We start from the raw sequence: 20,337 nt of genomic DNA, 5'->3' as shown, positions 1-20,337 counted from the left end.
TTGCGTGCCAGTTTCTGTAAATGCTGCAGATCTTTGGAATTGACAACACACATCATCAAGACCCTGCACCCATCATGATAATAGTGCATTGGTGGAAAATGGGCTGAAAAAAAACCCAATCAAGAATCATTTACATGCATCTGACATGAACATGTCTGCAGATTTCTTGATGGTTTCAAAGTAACTGGCAAAAATGGGACCCATGTGTGACCTATGAAACCCACTCAACATCTACTGAGCACCCAGCTGGTTTTGTAAATGTTTGTTGATAGAGAGAACATCCATATGTAGCAATCACTCACATTGACCTGCTTTCACTGATATAGTATGACAAAACTGTACTTATTTATCAAAGCCTACTTAACATTTATTTTTAAATTGGAATATTGGAACCCCTTAAATTGTAACTGCTTATAAAGTTTTATAGAGTGGTTAAAATTGTAATTCTTCTCTTCTGTTTAATAGGTATGTATTTTGTCATCATTCTTCTAATAACTCCATATTAAATAATTTTAAATCTAAGAACGACTCTTACAATATATTTACGTTTCCTAATCCTTCCATTCCAATTCCCATAAAACTCAGACATTCATACTATGGTATAATCCGTTATATTTGCCATCAGCTCCCAATTTTGTACCTCTAGGGTCCTTTAATTGCCAGTCAATACATCGATATTTGCTACTGTTAAATAATTTTTTTCCTTCTACATCACCTCCACCAGACGTCTCATGAACCCTGGATGTAAGTTCAACTGGAAGGACTCACCAACACCGGGATATTCATAACCGGAAGTTGAAAAATTAAAAAACAAAAAAAGGGCACAAAATTACGGTTTTATTAAAGAGGATGTTTTTATATTATGTTAAAAAAATGTTTAAAAATTTGTTACGAGTAAGAATTGTTAATAACGTTAAATATAATGACAAAAATAACACCACGACCCCTCTTTTCGTACAGTGGTATGATCCGCCATTGTGACGGTTTAAAAATTCAGCAGGCAGTGTCGGCTGTTACTACTCAGAGCAGAAAATCCGTTGTTGTGGAGAGAAAGAAAGCCGGATCAGAAATTCGAGGAAACGTTTAAAAGCCAGCGTCAAACCCCATTTCGGCGGGTGTTTTTTTTTCTATCTATTGCTACTCTTCCGGTTTGTTTTAACAAACATGGCTTGCGGTGCGACGTTAAAGCGGTCGATGGAGTTTGAGGCCCTCCTCAGTCCCCAGTCTCCCAAGCGGAGAAGGTGCAACCCACTACCGGGGACTCCGAGCACTCCGTCCCCGCAAAGATGCAACCTCCGTACCCCGGTAGATAGTCCGGGCCACTCGATGTCTCCTCAGCCCATCGGAGGCGAACACAGGCTCACTCCAGGTATACATTTTTAAATAATTTGACGTATTTTGTTTCAGGGTGGGTGTCGTGGGGGGAGGGGGCTAGGGTGGAGTGGAAGAATCAGAATGGGGGTTGGAGGCTAAACGTTAGCCGGACTCGGCTAAGGTGATGAAGGGAATGTAGTTGCCAAGTCAAGCTTGCATGTTTGTATTGATGGTTAAATGCACCAAATTAAGAACAAAAGTAAAAGTGAGTTAATAGTTATTAGTTAAAGGCGTCTTGTCAGCTCCCAATACTAGGCTGTGTTAGCTTGTCCTGGCTAATGTTCAGGTAAATAATGGCTATTGCTGCGTTCAAGTCTCCTGTCATGTGAACGTTGTATATACACGACTCGTATCATGTTTGCTCTACCCTTATCTGTGATACCAGCCAATTGAATTAAATGTTAAACTTTCTTCGCAATTTGACAGACTTTATTTAAAGGGGCCTGCCTATTCTTCAACACCCAATTATCTAATCTGTTGAGGCACGAAACGGGCATATGGCATCACATGAGCAGCCATGTCAATACTGTAGGTATGTTAGAAAGTTCTCGTAGGCGTTTTTACTTATTTATTTAAAAATGTATATTTTCAGCAATTATCTATTTCATAAAAGTAACTGAATGAATCTTTTGTCTTCTTTACAGATCCTATTAAAGAAATCGGAACCAGAAACCTTTAATGAACTGAAAGTAAAACGATGTTTTACCCTTATCCACAACCAGCCCCTTAAAGGGGAGAAACATATCAAGTTGTATTGGACTTGCCTAAATTTGTTATTGAATAAATCGGTCATATAAACCTAACATTTATTAAATAATTTTAACTTACAAAAAGTGTGGCAAGAAATGAAAAAATACTTTTAAATTGTATTCTGAATTGTAAAACCTTTTTAAAAGTTTTACCCCAAAACCCCAAATTATTGTAATACAAACATTTTTTTGCCATAAAAACCTCAACAGATGACCTTTGATAAATATTTTGTGCATTTTAGTTTTTTTGTATTTTTGCATGGGTTGTTTTATTTTATCTACTTAATCCCAACAGTTTAAAAAAAAAAAAACTTTTATTATCCATTGTGCACAGTTAATAAGAATTTTGTTGTCTTAGGGAAACATGTTTACTTACTGGGCATATGATATAAAAAATAAAAAAAAACTTTGAATCTTTAATTTTTTATGATTTAAGAAATTTCAATTGATTAACATGTAACTTTGAAGAGTTAAGTTAAGGTTCTTGGAAAGAATGATTATTTTCACAATTGAAAGCAGTGATAACAAAAGTTCTTCCTCTAAAAAAAGGGCTTTGGCTTGCATTATTTTTAATATGAAAGATTATATTTACATTGGGAAGTTCAGATATAATTAGAGACTAGTTTTTAAGGGAAAAGTTTTTTTTATGAGAAATGCTTGTCCCTATTGCTTATTTATAAAATGTGTTGATTGTTGGTATGTATATGTGAATAAATTCTCAAAACTGCAATAACAAATAAAAATCTGTATTAAGGAGAATCACTAGTCAACTGATTTGAACACAAATGGCACATTAGCAGATGGTAAAATATAAACTTTAACATCTAATAATCTTATCTGATAGAGCACAAAAAAGATAAGTGGCATTACAGCACATCATTGCAGCTTGCTAATTAGGTGCTGCCTGACTAATGTTCCTTGGCTCCACTACCACAATTGTCTTGTATTTGAGTGGGGGTTACTATTATGGACCACAGCCGTTTTTCTTTCCACAGAGCTGGAATGCATTGTTCATTATTGCCTGTTTTCTCCCACTGGCAACTACATTGTGTTAGTGTTGGATGGGTTCAAGGTGCACAATTGGACACCAGATAGTTAGCTGGAGATCTCCACTGTAATCCTGGGCATTTTTGGCAGCAGCCATGCCTCATGCTTGTGCTTTTTGAATTCCAATAAGATATTGCTGGGTGTCCTTGGAATTCATGTCTTGCATTTGAATAGCAAAGAGATGCTTCTTTGTCTTGTGTAATTGAAAGTTGATGCTCTTTTCATGACATAAAATAAAGGGCAAGTTTCTGTTTGATATATTTCCACATTCTTCATTTGACATTTGCTGGGTTCAATTTTGTTTTTTGAGGGCTCTGGAGCGGTTTGTCTTTTTGCAAATGTTGTCCCTATGAATCATTATCATGTCGCTGCAAACCTTTAGTTATTTTATTATGCTTGTACAGCTTTAATATGTAAATAAATTATCATGTATATCTAACTAATTTCTGAACATTTTTACACTTCATTTGCATTTATTCAGGTTCTGATTTCTGTTTTTGACAGAAATCAGATATTATTTTAGTAGTTAAACCAAAATGCCTCAAAGCTTCCACATGCTTTTAGAGTTTACAATTTTTAGCCATGTTTTGTTCCTTTAGAGTAGACCATGATTTAAATATCTCTTGTTGTCGGAATGGGTACCAAAGGTCCCACTGGAGTGTACGCATGGTCAATACTAAGTGTCTTGTGGCAGACTTGACCATTTTCCAAATGTCAAACACCCAAGATTATGAAGTGGTGAAATTATCAGAACCAGTTTTGCTTTGAGTGATTAATCTTGTGATCTTTTATCTCTGCTTTGTTAGTGTTTTTAATGTAACATTACATGCTGAAGACATTGATTCACCTGCAAGGCAAGTGAAATGTTCAGCATCCCTAAGCAGAAACCCGAAGAGAAAGAACTGTTTAGTTTATAGAAAGTTAAACACTTTGGTTTCAGATGATATAATCCAGGACACTTCTATGTATTCTGACACTGTTCATAGTTCCTTCTACCATTTGTTGCTCCAACGGTTTATACTTTTGTTTAAAAAAAAATCCAGATCACTTATACTTTTAGTCCAATTTTGCACATATAGATCTATATCACCTTGGAATCTGTTTCAAATTCAAATTAGGTCTCCAGACAACTGGTTTGTGCTTCAGTTAAGTGCCTTGCAGAATGGGAGTGCTGCTGTAAACCTATCTTTCTGATGTGATTTGCTAAGTGAGAGTTTTGCATTTGGTAAAGGTCAGCTGTCCTCCCCCCACCCTGCTATCCGCACTGAAGCTTTCCAGTTCTGTTTACTTGTTGAGAGGACACTTTACCTGGAGGCCTAATACAGGATCTTGAAACTTGAAGTTGGAGTAGATTTATCTATATGACATCAGCAGGAGATAAACTTCTGGGAAAATGATTCCTGTTTTTTGAAGAGTAAGTTGGAGCGATGTACTGTTTTGAAACTGGTTATTCCTCCTGACTGATCTGGTGTAACTACACCTGACACAGAACACATTGCAACTTACTTTTAAGTAGAGCTAAACAATAAATCAATAACAACATTCAATACATCTGATAGAATATTCACTCTGATCCAGAACCTCACATCATTCTGGGGCTTGTAGGCAGAGGAAAGGATTTAGCTCAACCTCTCACTGCCAGCTAAGCAAGGTGGTTGATATCAACTAACTCACTCTTTGGCAACAACCTGTTGAGCAGCTTGTGCAGTAGAAGTTTAGAAGTCTCAGGTTTCGACAGTTATCGACTGATGTGAAATGCTTGTTTCATGGTAAATTTTTCAGCCACATTGTCCAGCCTGACTTTAAGGTATTTGGAACATCTGAAACCTCCTATCAACACACACAAGCCTTTTTAAAAATAGAAGGGAAAATAAAGTCAGCCAGCTTTGTTTTCTCTGGCTAACTGTTCATCCATTAAAGCTCTGCTCTGGTTGGCTAAACTCTTTAACTGAGGCTCTTGCTGCTGCGTGTCTCTGAGTCCCAGAAGCCTCTGATGGCTTCACCTGGTTGTGGCGCTGCCGTTTCTTGCCAAGCGGTGCCTGCTGCTAAGCAGCTAGAAGTTGGCAGGATTGGATACAACAGTTGAAGAGGCGTTTTATTTCCCTCACAGATTAACCCAGCAGTTGTCAGTATGTAGTGTCTGCCATTTTTCATTACATTGTGAACAAAATTTTCTTATACTTTTAGTGCATGCAGCTGGACTGTGGGGATAAGCTGGACCTGTTCAATGGCTATGCTCTTACAACTTGACAGTGAATGAATACTGTAGTTTTGGTCTTAATAATTGGGTTTATTTCTCACTATATTCAGCGTCTCATTTCTTTAGGTTGACTGTTCTTAATAACTTAATAGCTCAGTTTGTTCTTCTTTTTTTTAATACAGAGCTTTCATAAATAAAATTTGTATTGCACAGTGCACATGATGATGCTGTTGCTGCTGTATATTTCCTGTAATGTTTTTATCCCCTTCTTGTATAGAAATTTTAATTATTTTCAGTCAATCATTTCGAATGGTAATCTTTCTAAAATATTGCTGCTAAAAAAAATTAAGTAGCAAATTCTACGTGTAATCAGTGAAATTATTGCATGTTGCTCCAGAATCCTCCAGGTTTTTCTTTATACTTCATTTTCTTATTGGTCAGATTGCCTGAAATATATAAACTTATTGATTTTGTTTTAGCATCAGCCTTCATTGTGATTGTCTTTAGCATCAAACAACTTGAGTTTACTGAACATGGTTTTCATACCTCAATATGTCAGAAATGCCTTGACTTTAATTGGCTTTGCTGATTTTAAGACTGATTTTGGACATGGCAGGAGTATCTCTAAAGAAGGTTTGTGTGCACTTAATGCAGAGTTGTACTGAGAGATTTTAATTGAAATCGAAGCTTGTAATTATTTTAGTGTCTCATTTCAAGCTGTCTAGATACAGTATGTAAGGTTGAGTGCAGTTAAAGCTTTCATAAAATCCCATCAAGTTTGTTATTTCATATAATAGGATGGTTGTTACTAAATGTAAACACTTGCTAAAAAAAACCCTGCAGCGGGTTTTTTTTTAAAAATGCTTTTATAGGAAATGCACAACTTTTTTGGGTGTGCTCTATTTGTACACATGAACTAATGATTTAGAAAACCGAGCAGACTTGTTATAGACAATATTCATGCTGTGAACAATTGTGTGGAGTGCAGTATTTGTTGGCTAATGTATTCCAAGTGTTTTCAACTTGCATTTTTAATGCAAATCTGATACTTAGCCTGTTGGAGAGTCTCATAGCAGCAGATGTTCACACCAGGCCCATATGATGTTGCCCAAAAGGTCATCGAGTGATGGAAACACAGATGAGAAAGCAGAAACTAGGCATATATATTGCAGCTGACCTCATCATTACAATATTTATAAACTGTATCGCCATCACTAAATCATGTGGCACTATTTGTAGCGCACCACAGATGAAACATGTCTTTTGGTTGACATTGCCTTACTGCTGTCTGATACCTCAACTGGACAATATAAAGCAAACAGCCATTGCTTTGTGGTTCTCAAATTGGTTGGAGTGTGTATTACAACCATTGGTAATGCTGTGAGATCCATTTAAAAACTGATAGTTACAGGTTCCAGTGGAGAAAAACTTTGAGCTCCTTTTCAGCTTATGAGAAGGTTGCAGTGATGACATGAAGTCTCTCTCTCTCTCTCTCTCTCTCTCTCTCCACCCACCCAAGATAAACGAGGCACGGTCCTCCAGATAGAACTGCACCACGTACTCAAAGTTCACTAAGAAAGATAAAGTTCCTCTCCTATATTTGGGTTATCAACTGAGTTTGAGGCCATGTTGTTGTTTTTAAAGTTGATTTTCCAGCAGTTGTGAGTGCAGAGACTGTCGCTGAGTGTTTTTTACCGTCAGCGTTTAAACTTAGAATCAGGTTAACGGTTTTTCTGTCATAGATGGATAATGTTGCATCAATTTTTTTTCTCCCCTTTTTGAATTTCTGTAGTCACTTTTTAAATAATTTTCAAATTGATATGATCCACTTCACAGCTTTGAAACAATTGTATGTAAATATTTCAAAGACCAACATTTTTACATTTCTACCCAAATAAAGGGAATTGTGATGCAGCGCAGCCTTCATAAAATTACATCTTTAAAAAAAAAACTTGAAAACAGAAGTGAAAATGACAGTCACAAGATCATAATGTTTCGTGCCAGCTGTTTGTGTTGGTTACAGCTGTTCTATCTGTCGAGCTGTCAGTATTTAATCTAGAAAGCTGCTTCCTGTCAGTGAATGTTTTGTTTTTTTGAGAGAACACAGGAAGTGGTTACTGTTGTAGTTTGTCTGAAGTAGGCCAACTGATTGAGTCTTCCTGTAATAGTTTTGTTTATTCTGGAAGACCTCCAGCATTGTATAAACATGCTTTTTGTTGAGTTAAAAGAACTGGCACCAAAGACTAGGCCAATGATTTAATTCCTGGAAGCTTTCTGGCAGATTAAAACCTCAAAGATGTTCTTTTTTTTCCTCCCTTTAATCAAAATTAGGCCCATTAAATCCCATTTCTCACTTCTCAGACTGTTTAGGGTGTTTCTAGTTGATGCTCAAAAAATGTTCTTTCCGAGGAAGCATTTTCTTTGGTGTCAAAGTTCATATTGGTTTAGGTTTCATAGTTATTCATTTTTGTTTTGGCCATTTTCTGACGTTGTTGCTGTCGACTTTCTTTAGAGCAAATCTTCCAGAACCTTCGCCAGGAGTACAGCCGGATCCAGAGGCGACGGCAGCTGGAGGGGGCCTTCAACCAGACCGAGGCCTGCAGCTCCAGTGACGCTCCCAGCCCCAGTACCTCCCTCACCGCCCCCAGCTCCCCACCTGGTAGGACATACACTCAGTAATCTACTCAAAACACTTTTAAAATACATGATGCGTAATACTTAAAGGGCAACTTTTTTAGTAGTGAAGGAATTGTATTAGTAAGAAAAGGGTGGAGGAGGAGAGGAGTATAACTGTAACGATGTGGTGGTGGAGAACTTAATGTGAGTATTTGGTAGCATTGTTGCAAACATGATATTGAAACACTTCATGGAACAACATGTGGACAAGAGAATGCTCAATATGATAACTTGGTCAGTAGGAAAGGTGGATAATATAAGTGTGTACTAAATGAATGTGACAAATTACTGGCAGGCCTGTCTCAGAAATGAAGAAGAATAAAATCTGCTTGTGAAATAAAGCAATGATTATACAGACACAGAGTCTTTAAGAATGTTTCTATTTATAACCAATATCTTTATAAAAGGTGATAAGGTGGTTATGTTGATTGGATATTTTGCTCCTAAACAGCCTTTGGGACTTTAAACACATCTTCTAAGTTTTGAGGCATTTGCAAGCTTGACCTTTGAGGTGGTGGTTATGTTGAGTTACAGGCCTCACAGAACTCAGAGAAAATGTACCACCAGTGCTAAAATGTTGTAAATACTTTATTTTAGCAGTGTAGGAGGAAAAAATGCCGTTTTGTTCCAAATTCCCTGGAAATCAAACAGTTAAAAACATAAAGGTCAGTTATTGTATGCGTGATGTAATGTAATCCTCTGGTGTCCAGGCCCCTGTGCAGAATGGACTTGTATTTCACCAGGACAGAGCTTTTTTTTTTTTACCCCAGCCTCATTTTGGCTCTGAGCTGACTTGATTTACTCACATTTCACTCTACCTGGCTCACAGCAGACCTCAAAGACCATAAAGTGATAAATCAGAAGGCTAACGCTGGCTCCAGTTTCAGAGTGACCGAGACGCTCGAGGTGCTGAGACGGTGCCAGCATCAGGGCTGCATGTCTTGTGTTGAACAGAAAGAAAAACTATAAACTAAAATTTTTTTTTATGACTGAAATCTGTTGTTTTTTTTCTCAGGTGCCTCAAGAAAGGACCAACCCTCGTTCACACTGAGGCAGGTCAGCTACCTGTGCGAGCGCCTGCTCAAAGACCACGAGGAGAAGATCAGGGAGGAGTATGAACAGATCCTTAACACAAAACTCGCAGGTATAGATAAATGTCAGTACTTCCTGAAGTTGGTTTTAGTTTCATTCCAAAGTACATAACAAAAAAAAAATCTGAAAATTGTGGTTTGCATTTGTTAGTAATCCATTCATAATTTAATCTTCTAAATTCAGCATCTCCATGATGGTTTCAGAGGTTCAGACCACACCTTAAGCTTTAAGCTTCTCATGAAGCACTGTTCAGTCAATCATCTGAAAGTGGGAAAGATTTTTGGCCCAGCTGCAAACTTGTTGGAACAAGATGAGACATTTACATCTCAGATGGGAGGTTATACAGTAACATATAGCCTGGCCCACAATGAAATGGTTTCAATCTTTTTTATTTTTATGACGATTGATTGTCTAATGCAGATTTTTCACACAGTTTTCTTATTTCTATCTGTGGAAAGTCAACACATACAATTATTTTGTTTTACCTGAGGTTGATATATAAAATACTTTGTGATTTGTGGCAGTAACGTGACAAAATGCAAAAAACTTTAGGTGATATGAATACTTTTACTAGACACATTTGTTATTTCTTATAGCTGTCATATTTAAATCTCATTGATGTCCATGAAAGGACTTTATAAATGCTGTTTTTTGTCTGGTACATCTGAATAAACTGCATAATGGCAGAAAACAGCAGTTAGGTGTTTTTTTTGTTTTTTTTTTTTAAGATATTAAGGGAAAGATTGAGTCAAACTACTGGTTGCAAAATACTTGCAAATGAGCTTTACATCTTTTAAAACAACTATCATCTCTGATTTCAGAACAATATGAATCTTTTGTGAAATTCACGCAAGACCAAATTATGCGAAGATATGGAGCCCGGCCCGCAAGTTGTAAGTACCAGTTTCTGTGTTGCGTGGTTCTTCCTGAAGCTGGTGAGCTCATGTGATCTTATTTTTATCTGTTTCAGATGTCTCCTGAGCTCACATCAATGTGATCCTGGCTTACTCTCACATGATGGCTGCTCTTCTTCTGCCTCCTCCCTGTTGATTTTAAATTTTATTTCCCTAACCTTTCCCTCCCCTTTCCCTCTCCACACTCAGTTTGGGTGCCATGTTTTATCCAGTTTTTAATCCAAAAATTAGTTTCTTACTTTAAAACTATTGCTGCTGGCCAAATAATTAGAACTCAGTATGAAGCTTGCTTATTTTTTTTCTTTTCTTTTTTTTTTTCTCTGCTTTTTGCTATTAACATCTTTTACCAGACATCCTGGGAAAAAAAGCAGATGTTAATAAAAAAAACTCTTTAGCTGGCACTGTAGAAAAGCTTATTGGCTTGTGTGATTATGCTATATAACCTTCCAGCAGCTATATTTGATGGCTCCTGCTTCTCACCATGTTCCACTTTTCTCCCCTGCTCTACCCGCCTTACTTCCTCCCTCACAACTCTTCCTGAGAATGTGGATTTTTCTCCCTTTTAAAGAAAAACAATAAAAGTTCTGTGATTAAAAAATTGTTGTACTGGATTGTTCATTGAGGTAAATTGTACAGTTTTTCTTTTTCAAGCTCTTATACCATTATCTCACTTTCTTTGCTCTAAAATACTTAGTTGCAGATGAACGCAGGGCTAAAACAATAGTTTTATGATCTAAGCGTTTGAAAGCATATGGTCTGTTTCAGTAAAGAAGCAAAATAGACAAATAAAAGCATTGATAAGCCATGAGAGTCCGATTTCAGCTGTTTTACCAGAGGTAAAACTCTTGGCTGGTTGGAGAAAACGCCTTGAAATCATTACTGCTACTTGTAGAAATTAATTTTTCATGAGTCTGGCTCAGCAACGACCACTAGATGGACTGTAAAATGTGAGTATCTGATAGAAATCTCTCCAAAGAAGAAAGAGCTTTATGAATTAGTGGATTTTTACAAGTTTTCCTTTCTTTTTTTTTCCATTACTACAAATTACAGAGATGGAACACATTCTTTTAATTAATATTCCTAGGGTCCAGATGTGGTAATTGTATGGATTTTGTGCAGCAATGACCACTGACTCAACCATGTGACCAAAGGTTTCTTGCAAATCAGTCAGGAAAGTAAACATGTCTCTGGTGACTGATGCTGATTAATACCAGAAAGTCTACCTTGTGTTTTGTCAAAATAAACATTTCATTTTGCATTATTTTAGGTCTGTAATTATATTTTTATTGGTTCTGTTGAAAATATTATTTAATGTAACGTTAGCCTTTAAAATCTAAGCCCCAACTTGCCTTCTTCAAAGAGCCAACAGTTCCTTATAAAATTAACTCTTCATGCCCCTAAGGTTGTTGCCCTACTGTAAGGTGAACTTCAAGTCTTTTAATTTTTTATATTTTTTCACAAATATTAATATTATTTCCATCCATCTTCCCATTAACTATGAAGTCTAACTCTAACCCTTTTTCCTGGAAATGTTACTGCCAAAACAAAACTTGCAAAAAATGTAAATTTTTACCCTTGTTAGACAAAGGGTTAAACACATTTAAACTTCCGTCATTCCTAATTTTGAGTTTTACTGCCACCATGTGGTACACTTGAGTAGTTTCTGCATTATCAACACATTTGTGGTTTTAATTCACTGAATTATAATTTATTTGTCGTTGCGTAAACGCTTAAAATGTATGCCTTTCTTTTGGACGAGAGATGATCAATAACTACATGATGAAGATATATGTACGCTTTAGATTTTGGCGCACTATGTGGTCCGTGACGTCACTTACCACAGGTGTGGCAACGGGAAACAGGTAAACTGCTGCAGACTGCACGGTTGTGGTAGTAAAGTCACTAGATATTCTTCAAGCTGTGGACAAGTGTCAGAAAGGAACCAGAAACGGCCGTCACTCGTGATTTGTTTGTTCGGAGGAAGGAAGCGTCTTGGAGGGAGAAAAGAAAGCAAAGACTATAATTATCTCCGACCGATTTTTCTGCTCCTTTTCACTTGGGGCCAGTTCGAAAAAGAACGCGGCTCCGTAGGTCGTCTGAAAACACTGAGGGGTTGTGGTAGTCACTGGCTTTGTTTTTGTCTCAAGCTCAGCCTGTGGATTAATTTTACATTTGAATTATCGTAGGAATTTTTTTACAGTTTTCTAATTGGAGCCTACTGGCGCGTTCCTGTTGAAAGTTCAGGTGAGTTGGCCTCTCTTGTTTCTCTACCAGGAAGAACCTTAAACAAAAGCGAGTACTGTATATTTCTTTTTAAAGGCCATCCAACTTAGCGTCAATATTATCATCAGCAGCACAGGAGAAGCTTAATAAACAGGAAATGCCTCAACATGGGCAAAGCTACTGGACAGTAGGAAACAGGGAACTTCTTACATGATTTACTCAAGTGCTTTAATTATTTACACTGAACCCCCTATAAGTTATTAAATATCTTTCCTGTAAAACAAACAAACAAAAAAATTAATCTCTTAAAGCGCCCTGAGACAGACTGGCGACCTGTCCAGGGTGTACCCCGCCTCTCGCCCGGAACATTAGCTGGAGATAGGCACCAGCACCTCTCGACCCCGCTAGGGTCAGGGGTATACAGAAAATGGATGGATGGATGGATAATCTCTTAAAGCAGTAATACACAGTGTTGGGTAAGTTACTTTAAAAATGTAATCCGTTACAGTTACAAGTTACCTTGTTTAAAATGTAATTGTAGTGTAACTTTTTCGATTACTTTTAAAAAGTAATGTAACTAATTACTTTTGATTACTTTTTGATTACTTTGAGGGTTTTAATGAGTATTGACCCATGGTCAACATTTTATTTTTCTTAGTGCACCGCAGGTTAGTGCACCGCCACAGGCAGTGCAATAATATGATTCTGCATTATCTGTTTCTCTCAGGTTAGGGAACTGCCTTGCACAGCAAGGCAGTTTATTAGCATTAGCCTTTTAGCTTAAATAAGCTATTACCAATTTTTCTGACTTAATAGCCATGTTTAGTATACTGAATGGAGTAAGTAAATTATAGAGAACATTCTAATGATACCCCACATGCTGCTGGAAGTATTTAGGCTTACATTATCATTTTGGCTAATTTCAGCTTATACACTCATTTTAACATACTCAATGGTGCACGTCCAGCTTACTTAACATACTTGTGACTTTCCAGAAGCTAATGACTACTATTTAGCTAAGTTAGCATTGATGCTAATTTTTAGCATCAGAACCCTGGGTCCAAACCAACGGGCACACTTTGGCAGGCCCCAGTTAAATTTCTTCAGGAATTTTCTAGTTTATTTTATGTTCATGAAAACCATAACACTAGCACATTGCATACAATGTCTCATGGGAAAGAATAGATTCCAACGTTTGTCATGCATCAACACCAAACAGTCAAATATTTGTAAAACATTTTTATACTCACAGATGTAAATGTGAAGCAGTGCATAAATGTTACAGAAGAGGGTACTATTGTTTTCTGTAATTGCTGGTATTACCACAATTCCGAGATGTTTGTCCTGCCAGGGACACCGTAGTGCAGGGGATTTTTACGCGCGAGCTGCTGTATTCCTTACAGTGTGTTTACTACCTGTAAGTTAAGCAGCAGCTCCGCTAGCCCGGTGTAAAATATACATTGCTTTGGTATGGCGATCGTTTTTTCTGTTTGTTCAGTGTGCCAGTTGTCTGCAGATTGCATCTTGTTTTGATGAAGTTTGATTGTTTTGTAAAGGGAAAATTGTTAAATCCTGACAGTCTGTTTACTGCCTGTAAAGTGGATGAAATAAAGGTGCGAAAGTCTCCCCTCTACGAAGAGCCCTGTGTCCGATTCCTCTCCTGCACCGAACACACCCTACTTTCACGAAAAGAAACACAACGCAGAGCCCATAGGGTGTCTTCCACCAGCTGCAGGTCTGAAGAGGTCTGGCATTGCGGCTATGATAGAGACAAGGAGCCGTAGCGGGAAACGGCGATATAGGGTGCAAAGCAATAAAAATATCATTACCTATTTCGCAAAGGTTTTTGTTAATATATATATTTTTAAATGTAACTAAATTTGTAATTCTTAATATTTTCGGAAGTAACTGTAACTGGATTACATATTTTCTCATTGTAACTGTAACGAATTACAGTTACTCTTTTTTTGTAATTAAATTACGTAACGTCGTTACATGTAATCCGTTACTACCCAACACTGGTAATACAATAGTTATTTCACTTATCTTGACCCTTGTTTACATTATGATTTCCAGGTTTTCTGTCGTTAGAAGTTTAATTATCAATAAATTATTTTACTTTTGAAATTTTTAAGATTAGTTCCCATTTACTATAATGTCATCTATGCTTCGCTAAGCTTGTTAAGCACAGATATTTTATTGTTCCTGGTCCAGACTAGAACCTGGTTCTGGCAAAAGCAATTTTGTGAATAAATCCAATGTATCTTGATTTTAATAAACACACACACACACACCCACACACACGCACACACACGCACACACACACATATATATACAGTCCTACAGTTCTAAAATTATTACTTGTTGTGAATAATTGACTCAAAATTGATACAAAAAGTGAGATATAATGAATCAACACATGAAAAGGACACATTTAGTTGAACTTATGTGCTTCCACCTCCTGTTTACATGTCATGTAAAGGTAATTGTACCTTTCAGTTTTGTGCATTTCAGAGCTTTGCAGTGTACAACAGTAGCAACAAAGATGGGTGACATTGACTATGAGAATGCGGAGCAGGAGGACAGCAGTAAGCCGGAGATAAATGAACAGGAAGAGACGGGATGCTTTAGGAAGTTCCAGAATTTGATCATCCCACCAGAGTTTCGGGACCGGTACATGCAACGTGCTAACTGCTGCCCACCTCCGATCTTCATCATTGCCATCAGTATTGCAGAGGTAGGCTGGGATAAAAATCCCCAAACTGGAAAGTTCTCTGGCAGCTTTAAATGTTAACATTTGTGCTGCTTCCTTTTAATGTCCTAACTCATAAAGTTTGTTGCAGTAGCATAATCTCACGCTAATACTAGAAAAGTCAGGCCTTTGCTATAAATATCATGTACAGAGGTGGGTAGGAGAGCTACAAATTGTATTGAAGTAAAATAAGTGTAATTTTAATATATCGTTCCTCAAGTAAAAGTAAAGAGCTGCAAGTCAAAAAATGACTCCAGTAAGAGTAAAACATAATTAGAAAAACGATTACTGAAGAAGGTGTAAATGTACAAAGTACTTTCAGTGACCAAATGGATGGTCTATTGTATTTTATTTGAGCTCCAAATTGCACAGCAGGTTTGGTAGGTAAAAAAAATACTTAAATAAAAAAGCTTGTTATACAAACAATAAGTGTACTACAACTGAAACTGTCTGTGTCTGGTGCATTTTTGTTAAATCACCCTTGTTTTTTTTTAATTTACTGAAGTAACTATAGAAAGAGTAACCTAAATCTATACACAGTTATAAATAAAAGTATGGTATAAAAATACTCCTAGAAGTAAATTTTCACCAAAAGTTTACTCAGGTAAATGTAACTAATTTCTATCCACATCTGATTATGCATGTAATTGCTGTGCTGTGTAATAAAAGTTCTGGAGGACTTGCTGTTAAATTCATATATAGTTCCACTTTTATTTCCAAGGATAAAAATAAAGACAGAAGTCTTCCTGATTAAAAATAAATAAAATCTTATATCAATATTTCTAATTTTTAGACAAATTAGTATTGTCTAAAAATATGAAGAGCTCACTCCTTTTTATCTAAGTTTTTTTTCACCATTTAACATGTTGAGAATTGCTGGATTTGCAGTATGTTGGAGTGATAGTCTTTCTGTTTGCAGCGTTTTGTAAGCAGTTCCAAGACGTCTGTGAGAATACACGGTTAGGAATTTTAGGAATAATCATGAAAGTTTTAGTTAAACAATCCTCGCCATCTGTAAGTCTGTTGCCTTCCTGCTGTCATGTCTCCACAGCTGTTTTGCATTCAATTTTGCTCCTGATATATTTAATTTGTAATGTTCTAAAAATGTTATTGAGTGTCCACTGCTTGATCTTCCACAGTTGGCAGTGTTTATCTACTATGCCGTGTGGAAGCCTCATAAGCAGTGGGTGACCCTGGATGTAAGCATCTGGAAAAGTCCTCTCACCTACGATCCTTCCAAAAGACAGGAAGCATGGCGGTTCTTTTCCTACATGTTCGTCCACGCTGGGTGAGAATATTCAGAAATTTTAAATACTTCAAAGATGAAGTGACAGTTTCAGGCAATGGTGAGGAAGTGCAAAACCACCCTCAGTTTTTATCTCTTTAGATATCATTGGAATTCAACATGCTGGATTACATCTGTGCAACGGTTGCATTTACATTGTAAAGGAGCAATGTTAGTGAAAAAAAAATTTATATACACATATATTTATATATATGTATGTATATACTCAGAAACTACCAACTACCAAGTAGGAAATTTCATATCCCATGAGTACAAGCATCACAGAAAAACCAAGCATATTTACCAAGCAGGAAAATGCATTATCTACAAGGAACATGATAAAGACATGATAAAGACATGTTCCTTGTAGATACATGTTTTTAAGGAGACTAAAAATATTTTTTAGGAGACTAAAAAATATTAGAAAGAATGCTGTCTTTCAGGATAGCTGTTTTGCTTAGCACTAGGACTTAATGAAGTATTTCATATCAGATTATTGATCAATTGTTATTGATCTGTTGCCCAGCCATACCTAGCAGCTGTTTTTCCAATGCAGGAAATGGACAGTAAGTGTTTACCGTTTGTTTAGACAAAAAGCTTGTTCACTGTAGACACGCTGCTGTCGCAAAACAATTAAAACCACAAAAAACTATCCTGTCACACTATTTGGGATGGAGTCACCTTTTTGTATCTGCATGTTGGTTCATTGTTTGTTAACCTGCAGCTTTTTTTCCCAGTGTGGGGCACATCTTCGCCAACTTAGTGATGCAGCTCTTGCTTGGGATCCCACTGGAAATGGTCCACAAAGGGCAAGAAGTAGGATCGGTTTACCTGGCTGGTGTCCTTGCAGGTGAGTGTCACCTTTCTCTAATTTAGCTAGCTTCTTCTGAAACAGGTAGCTGAGATTGAGACAGCAAACAGAAATGAAGCTATTTTGTGTTGTTTAAAATTGCTTGAAGCCTGTTTTTCTAGTTTGAGTTAGAGCTGTACTTCTTGTTGATGTTCTATCTGTGTGTTTCCCCCCAGGGTCTTTGGCCAGCTCCATCTTTGATCCGCTCACTGTTTTGGTTGGGGCTTCTGGGGGTGTTTATGCACTATATGGAGGTTATTTCATAAACGCAGTGGTGGTAAGTTGAGAAACACCCTGACAGGAGGATCTTTTCACATTCTTCCATGTGGAAATTGCTTAAGGCAGGGGCAATTACATTTGACTCTTTCAGTTTAGGAAGATATTTCTAAATGCCAGTGAAAGGTGGTTTTATCAACTACTCACTCTTGGGACTGAATGCTGTACTTTTGTGATGAAACGTGGAAAAGTTACAGTAATTTAAATACTTTTGTGGGACAGTGCACATTGTGCAGTATATTGACTGATAAACAAATGAACTTTTAGAGGAAATACCATCATCTGATTTTCTTTCCGCCTTTTCACAGAATTTCAAACAGATGAAACTTATTTTTGGAGTGACTCGAATCCTCGCCGTTGTTTCAATTGGTAGGTCTCACTCTTTTTTTGTCAGTGTTATTTTTAAATGTCAGAAAGTGCACAATCATTTGTAGCAATGATTTAAGACCATTTTGTGTTCAGTTGTTGCAGATTTCAGCTATGCCTTATACAGAAGATTTGCCAATTTAGAGGGAGGTGTACAGGTAGGAAGTCTACAGTTCAAACCAGATATTTCTGAAATTCCTCAGAAACAAACTGAGGATCAAAAGTTATACGACTGCTGAACTCACCCACACTGAGTATTGCCATGACGAGCTGTCATTCATGCAGATGTATGCATACAGGTATGCATATATATCTGCATGAATTTTGTTTTCAACTTGATTTTGAAATAACTAAGTTGATACTTAGCTTTCTGGCTACACAAACACAAATGGTGTTTACTGAAAACTTGACTCTTTACCGCCTCACCCATTTAGCTTATTGGCTATCTGTTAAACTAGTCCTGTGAGTTTAACTCAACATTTAGTGGAGTTGGATAACAGCAGCTTATAGCCTAGAGGCCTGAACTGAAACCTGATTTTATCATATTTTCTTCAGGTGTCGTTTGTGGCTCATTTGGGAGGAATTGTTGCTGGGCTGACTATCGGATACATCTTCTTCATTGATTTCAATACGAAGCTGTGTAAAAACCCACTTTTCTGGCTCTGCATATTTGGATATGCTGCCTTCCTTATCTTCGCTGTGTTCTTCAACATCTTCATCTCTCCTGCACCATAGATCTGGAGAAGATTTCACCCAAAGGTTTGCTCAAGAGGCTTGTATTGATTTGTCTTAAAGTCTTTGTGAATATCAATGAATTGTTTATCTTGATATTGATACAGATTTTCTAGTTTTAAAGCTTGTATTTTGACTTGGTTTAAAATAGGGCCATTTAGTAGTATCTCATAGAACTGTGTCTTGTTTTTCAGCTGTTGGGCCACTTGCATGCAGTCAAAGTCACATTGTAAAGAGAGTTTCATTCTGTATTGCACTTGGTGACAACCAACCAAGCAAGGAAGGCTACACTGATGCCGTGACAAGCAAGGAGGGTTACACAAACACTATAGACAAAAAAAGAGGTGTTTTGAATATTTACCGTAATCAAATCATCTTTGATTTTTCCAGATGAGATGTTAAACTTTCTTAATTTCCATATACTGATTTGATGGGAACCATTGTTTGTTTCGTTTGCATCAACATCTCTCATCCAGTATTAACAAAACTCCTCTAAATGTGAATTATTGTTCACAAAGATCACATCTTCAAACCTTATTAACAACCTTAAACTACTACAGAGCTTTTATCATTAGGTCTCATTTTATGCCTCATTTATTTTGCTGTATCCTGTTAAAGGAACAATGAAATGTCCGGTAAGATGTAAAACAGATTGTGGACACACCAGTTATTGCAACTTATCGATCACTACGTCTTGATATTGTTACCTCATGTCAACTTTGTAAACACATTTAACTGTAATTTCTGTTCTTTTTTTTCTATTTTCTGTAAGGGTGATAACTAAATACTAGCTTTAAAAATAGTGTATTTTTGTAGGCCTGGTAACCTACAAAAAATAGGTTTGGTAACCTGTAGGTTTTTGTTTGCTTTTGAATTTTTATATCAGGGTTTTTAAATAAAGTTAGTTTAATGGAATGTGTATTACAACGATTGACCTGGTTTCCTTCTGAAATAAAGGAAGCATTTTAATGTGTCAAGAAACTTGTATTTTCATGTTGTAGTCATTTTTATCAACTGTCTGTATAAAGTTTGCAGTTTCTAAACTGAACTCAATTATACTGAAAAAAGGCATTTATTTATCACATCTCTGAAAAAAGTAGAGAAGGTTTAAAAAATAGAGACTATGTTTCACATTTTTATGTAATTCTGTAAACCAGTGATTCTTCAGAAGTGGGACAAAAGGGTTTAAATTTTTCCAAAATTTTTTTAATTATTCCTCAAGCTTATGTATACAAATATGACATGTTTTGGAAATGTAAAGTTGCTAAGGTGCAGGCTCCCAGTTGCAAAATCTTTTTCAAAATTACATTTTTAATGGACCTTTTAATTCAATTTATTGATACTTTTATATATTATATTTTATGTTATCATACTATTCCTTTAATTGTTTTATACTATTATAATGTATTGAGTTCTGCTCCAGGACAAGGGGTTTTACTGACACGCTCCACCTACAATGTTTAAAATAAAAAATATTCAGAGAACACCAGGAAAACATACATTGTTGTGCTCACATGGCCCAGGTTAGTTTAGTTAAATATTTAAAAAAATTATAATTTGTATATATTCAAATTTTGTGCTTTATCCACAGGACCTGTTTTGTCCCTCTTCTCAAGAATCACTGAAACACTTCTGGAAATGAGATGTGCATGAAGTACTTATTGACCAATTCTGTGCCAATATCAATTTCACATCCTGGGACAAGACTAACATCCTGTACTTTGCTAATATAAATTTAAAGATCTGAGTGTATTTTGACATGACTCAAAATTCACTCATGGGTCACTTCTATCAGTGACAC

At 36.5% G+C, this 20,337-nt stretch overlaps 2 protein-coding genes across 3 annotated transcripts; both read left to right on the top strand.

Moving 5' to 3' along the window:
- Positions 1-962: 962 nt before the first annotated feature.
- On the top strand, positions 963-10,650 carry akirin1 (akirin 1). Its single transcript, XM_044118079.1, has 5 exons — positions 963-1,369; positions 7,883-8,029; positions 9,062-9,190; positions 9,960-10,031; positions 10,109-10,650. Exons 1-5 carry the CDS (start codon positions 1,165-1,167, stop codon positions 10,117-10,119), a joined length of 564 nt encoding a protein of 187 aa, XP_043974014.1. The 5' UTR covers positions 963-1,164; the 3' UTR covers positions 10,120-10,650.
- A 1,237-nt stretch (positions 10,651-11,887) lies between these two features.
- rhbdl2 (rhomboid, veinlet-like 2 (Drosophila)) lies at positions 11,888-19,592 on the top strand. Of its 2 annotated transcripts, none has more exons than XM_044118078.1 (9): positions 11,888-12,296; positions 14,790-15,012; positions 16,167-16,315; positions 17,050-17,162; positions 17,339-17,439; positions 17,747-17,807; positions 17,901-17,962; positions 18,360-18,563; positions 18,731-19,592. In XM_044118078.1, the coding sequence occupies exons 2-8, from the start codon at positions 14,821-14,823 to the stop codon at positions 18,537-18,539; spliced, it is 858 nt and encodes a 285-aa protein (XP_043974013.1). In that variant the 5' UTR covers positions 11,888-12,296; positions 14,790-14,820; the 3' UTR covers positions 18,540-18,563; positions 18,731-19,592. The 2 variants fall into 2 exon arrangements, with proteins under 2 accessions (XP_043974013.1, XP_043974011.1); XM_044118076.1 differs by having other exon boundaries at positions 14,775-15,012.
- Positions 19,593-20,337: the final 745 nt, after the last annotated feature.

Source organism: Gambusia affinis, linkage group LG05 (genome assembly GCF_019740435.1).
Source record: "Gambusia affinis linkage group LG05, SWU_Gaff_1.0, whole genome shotgun sequence".
NCBI lineage: Eukaryota > Metazoa > Chordata > Actinopteri > Cyprinodontiformes > Poeciliidae > Gambusia > Gambusia affinis.
Note: the sequence above shows the minus strand (reverse complement) of the source record. Positions and strands in the feature narration are given on the sequence as shown.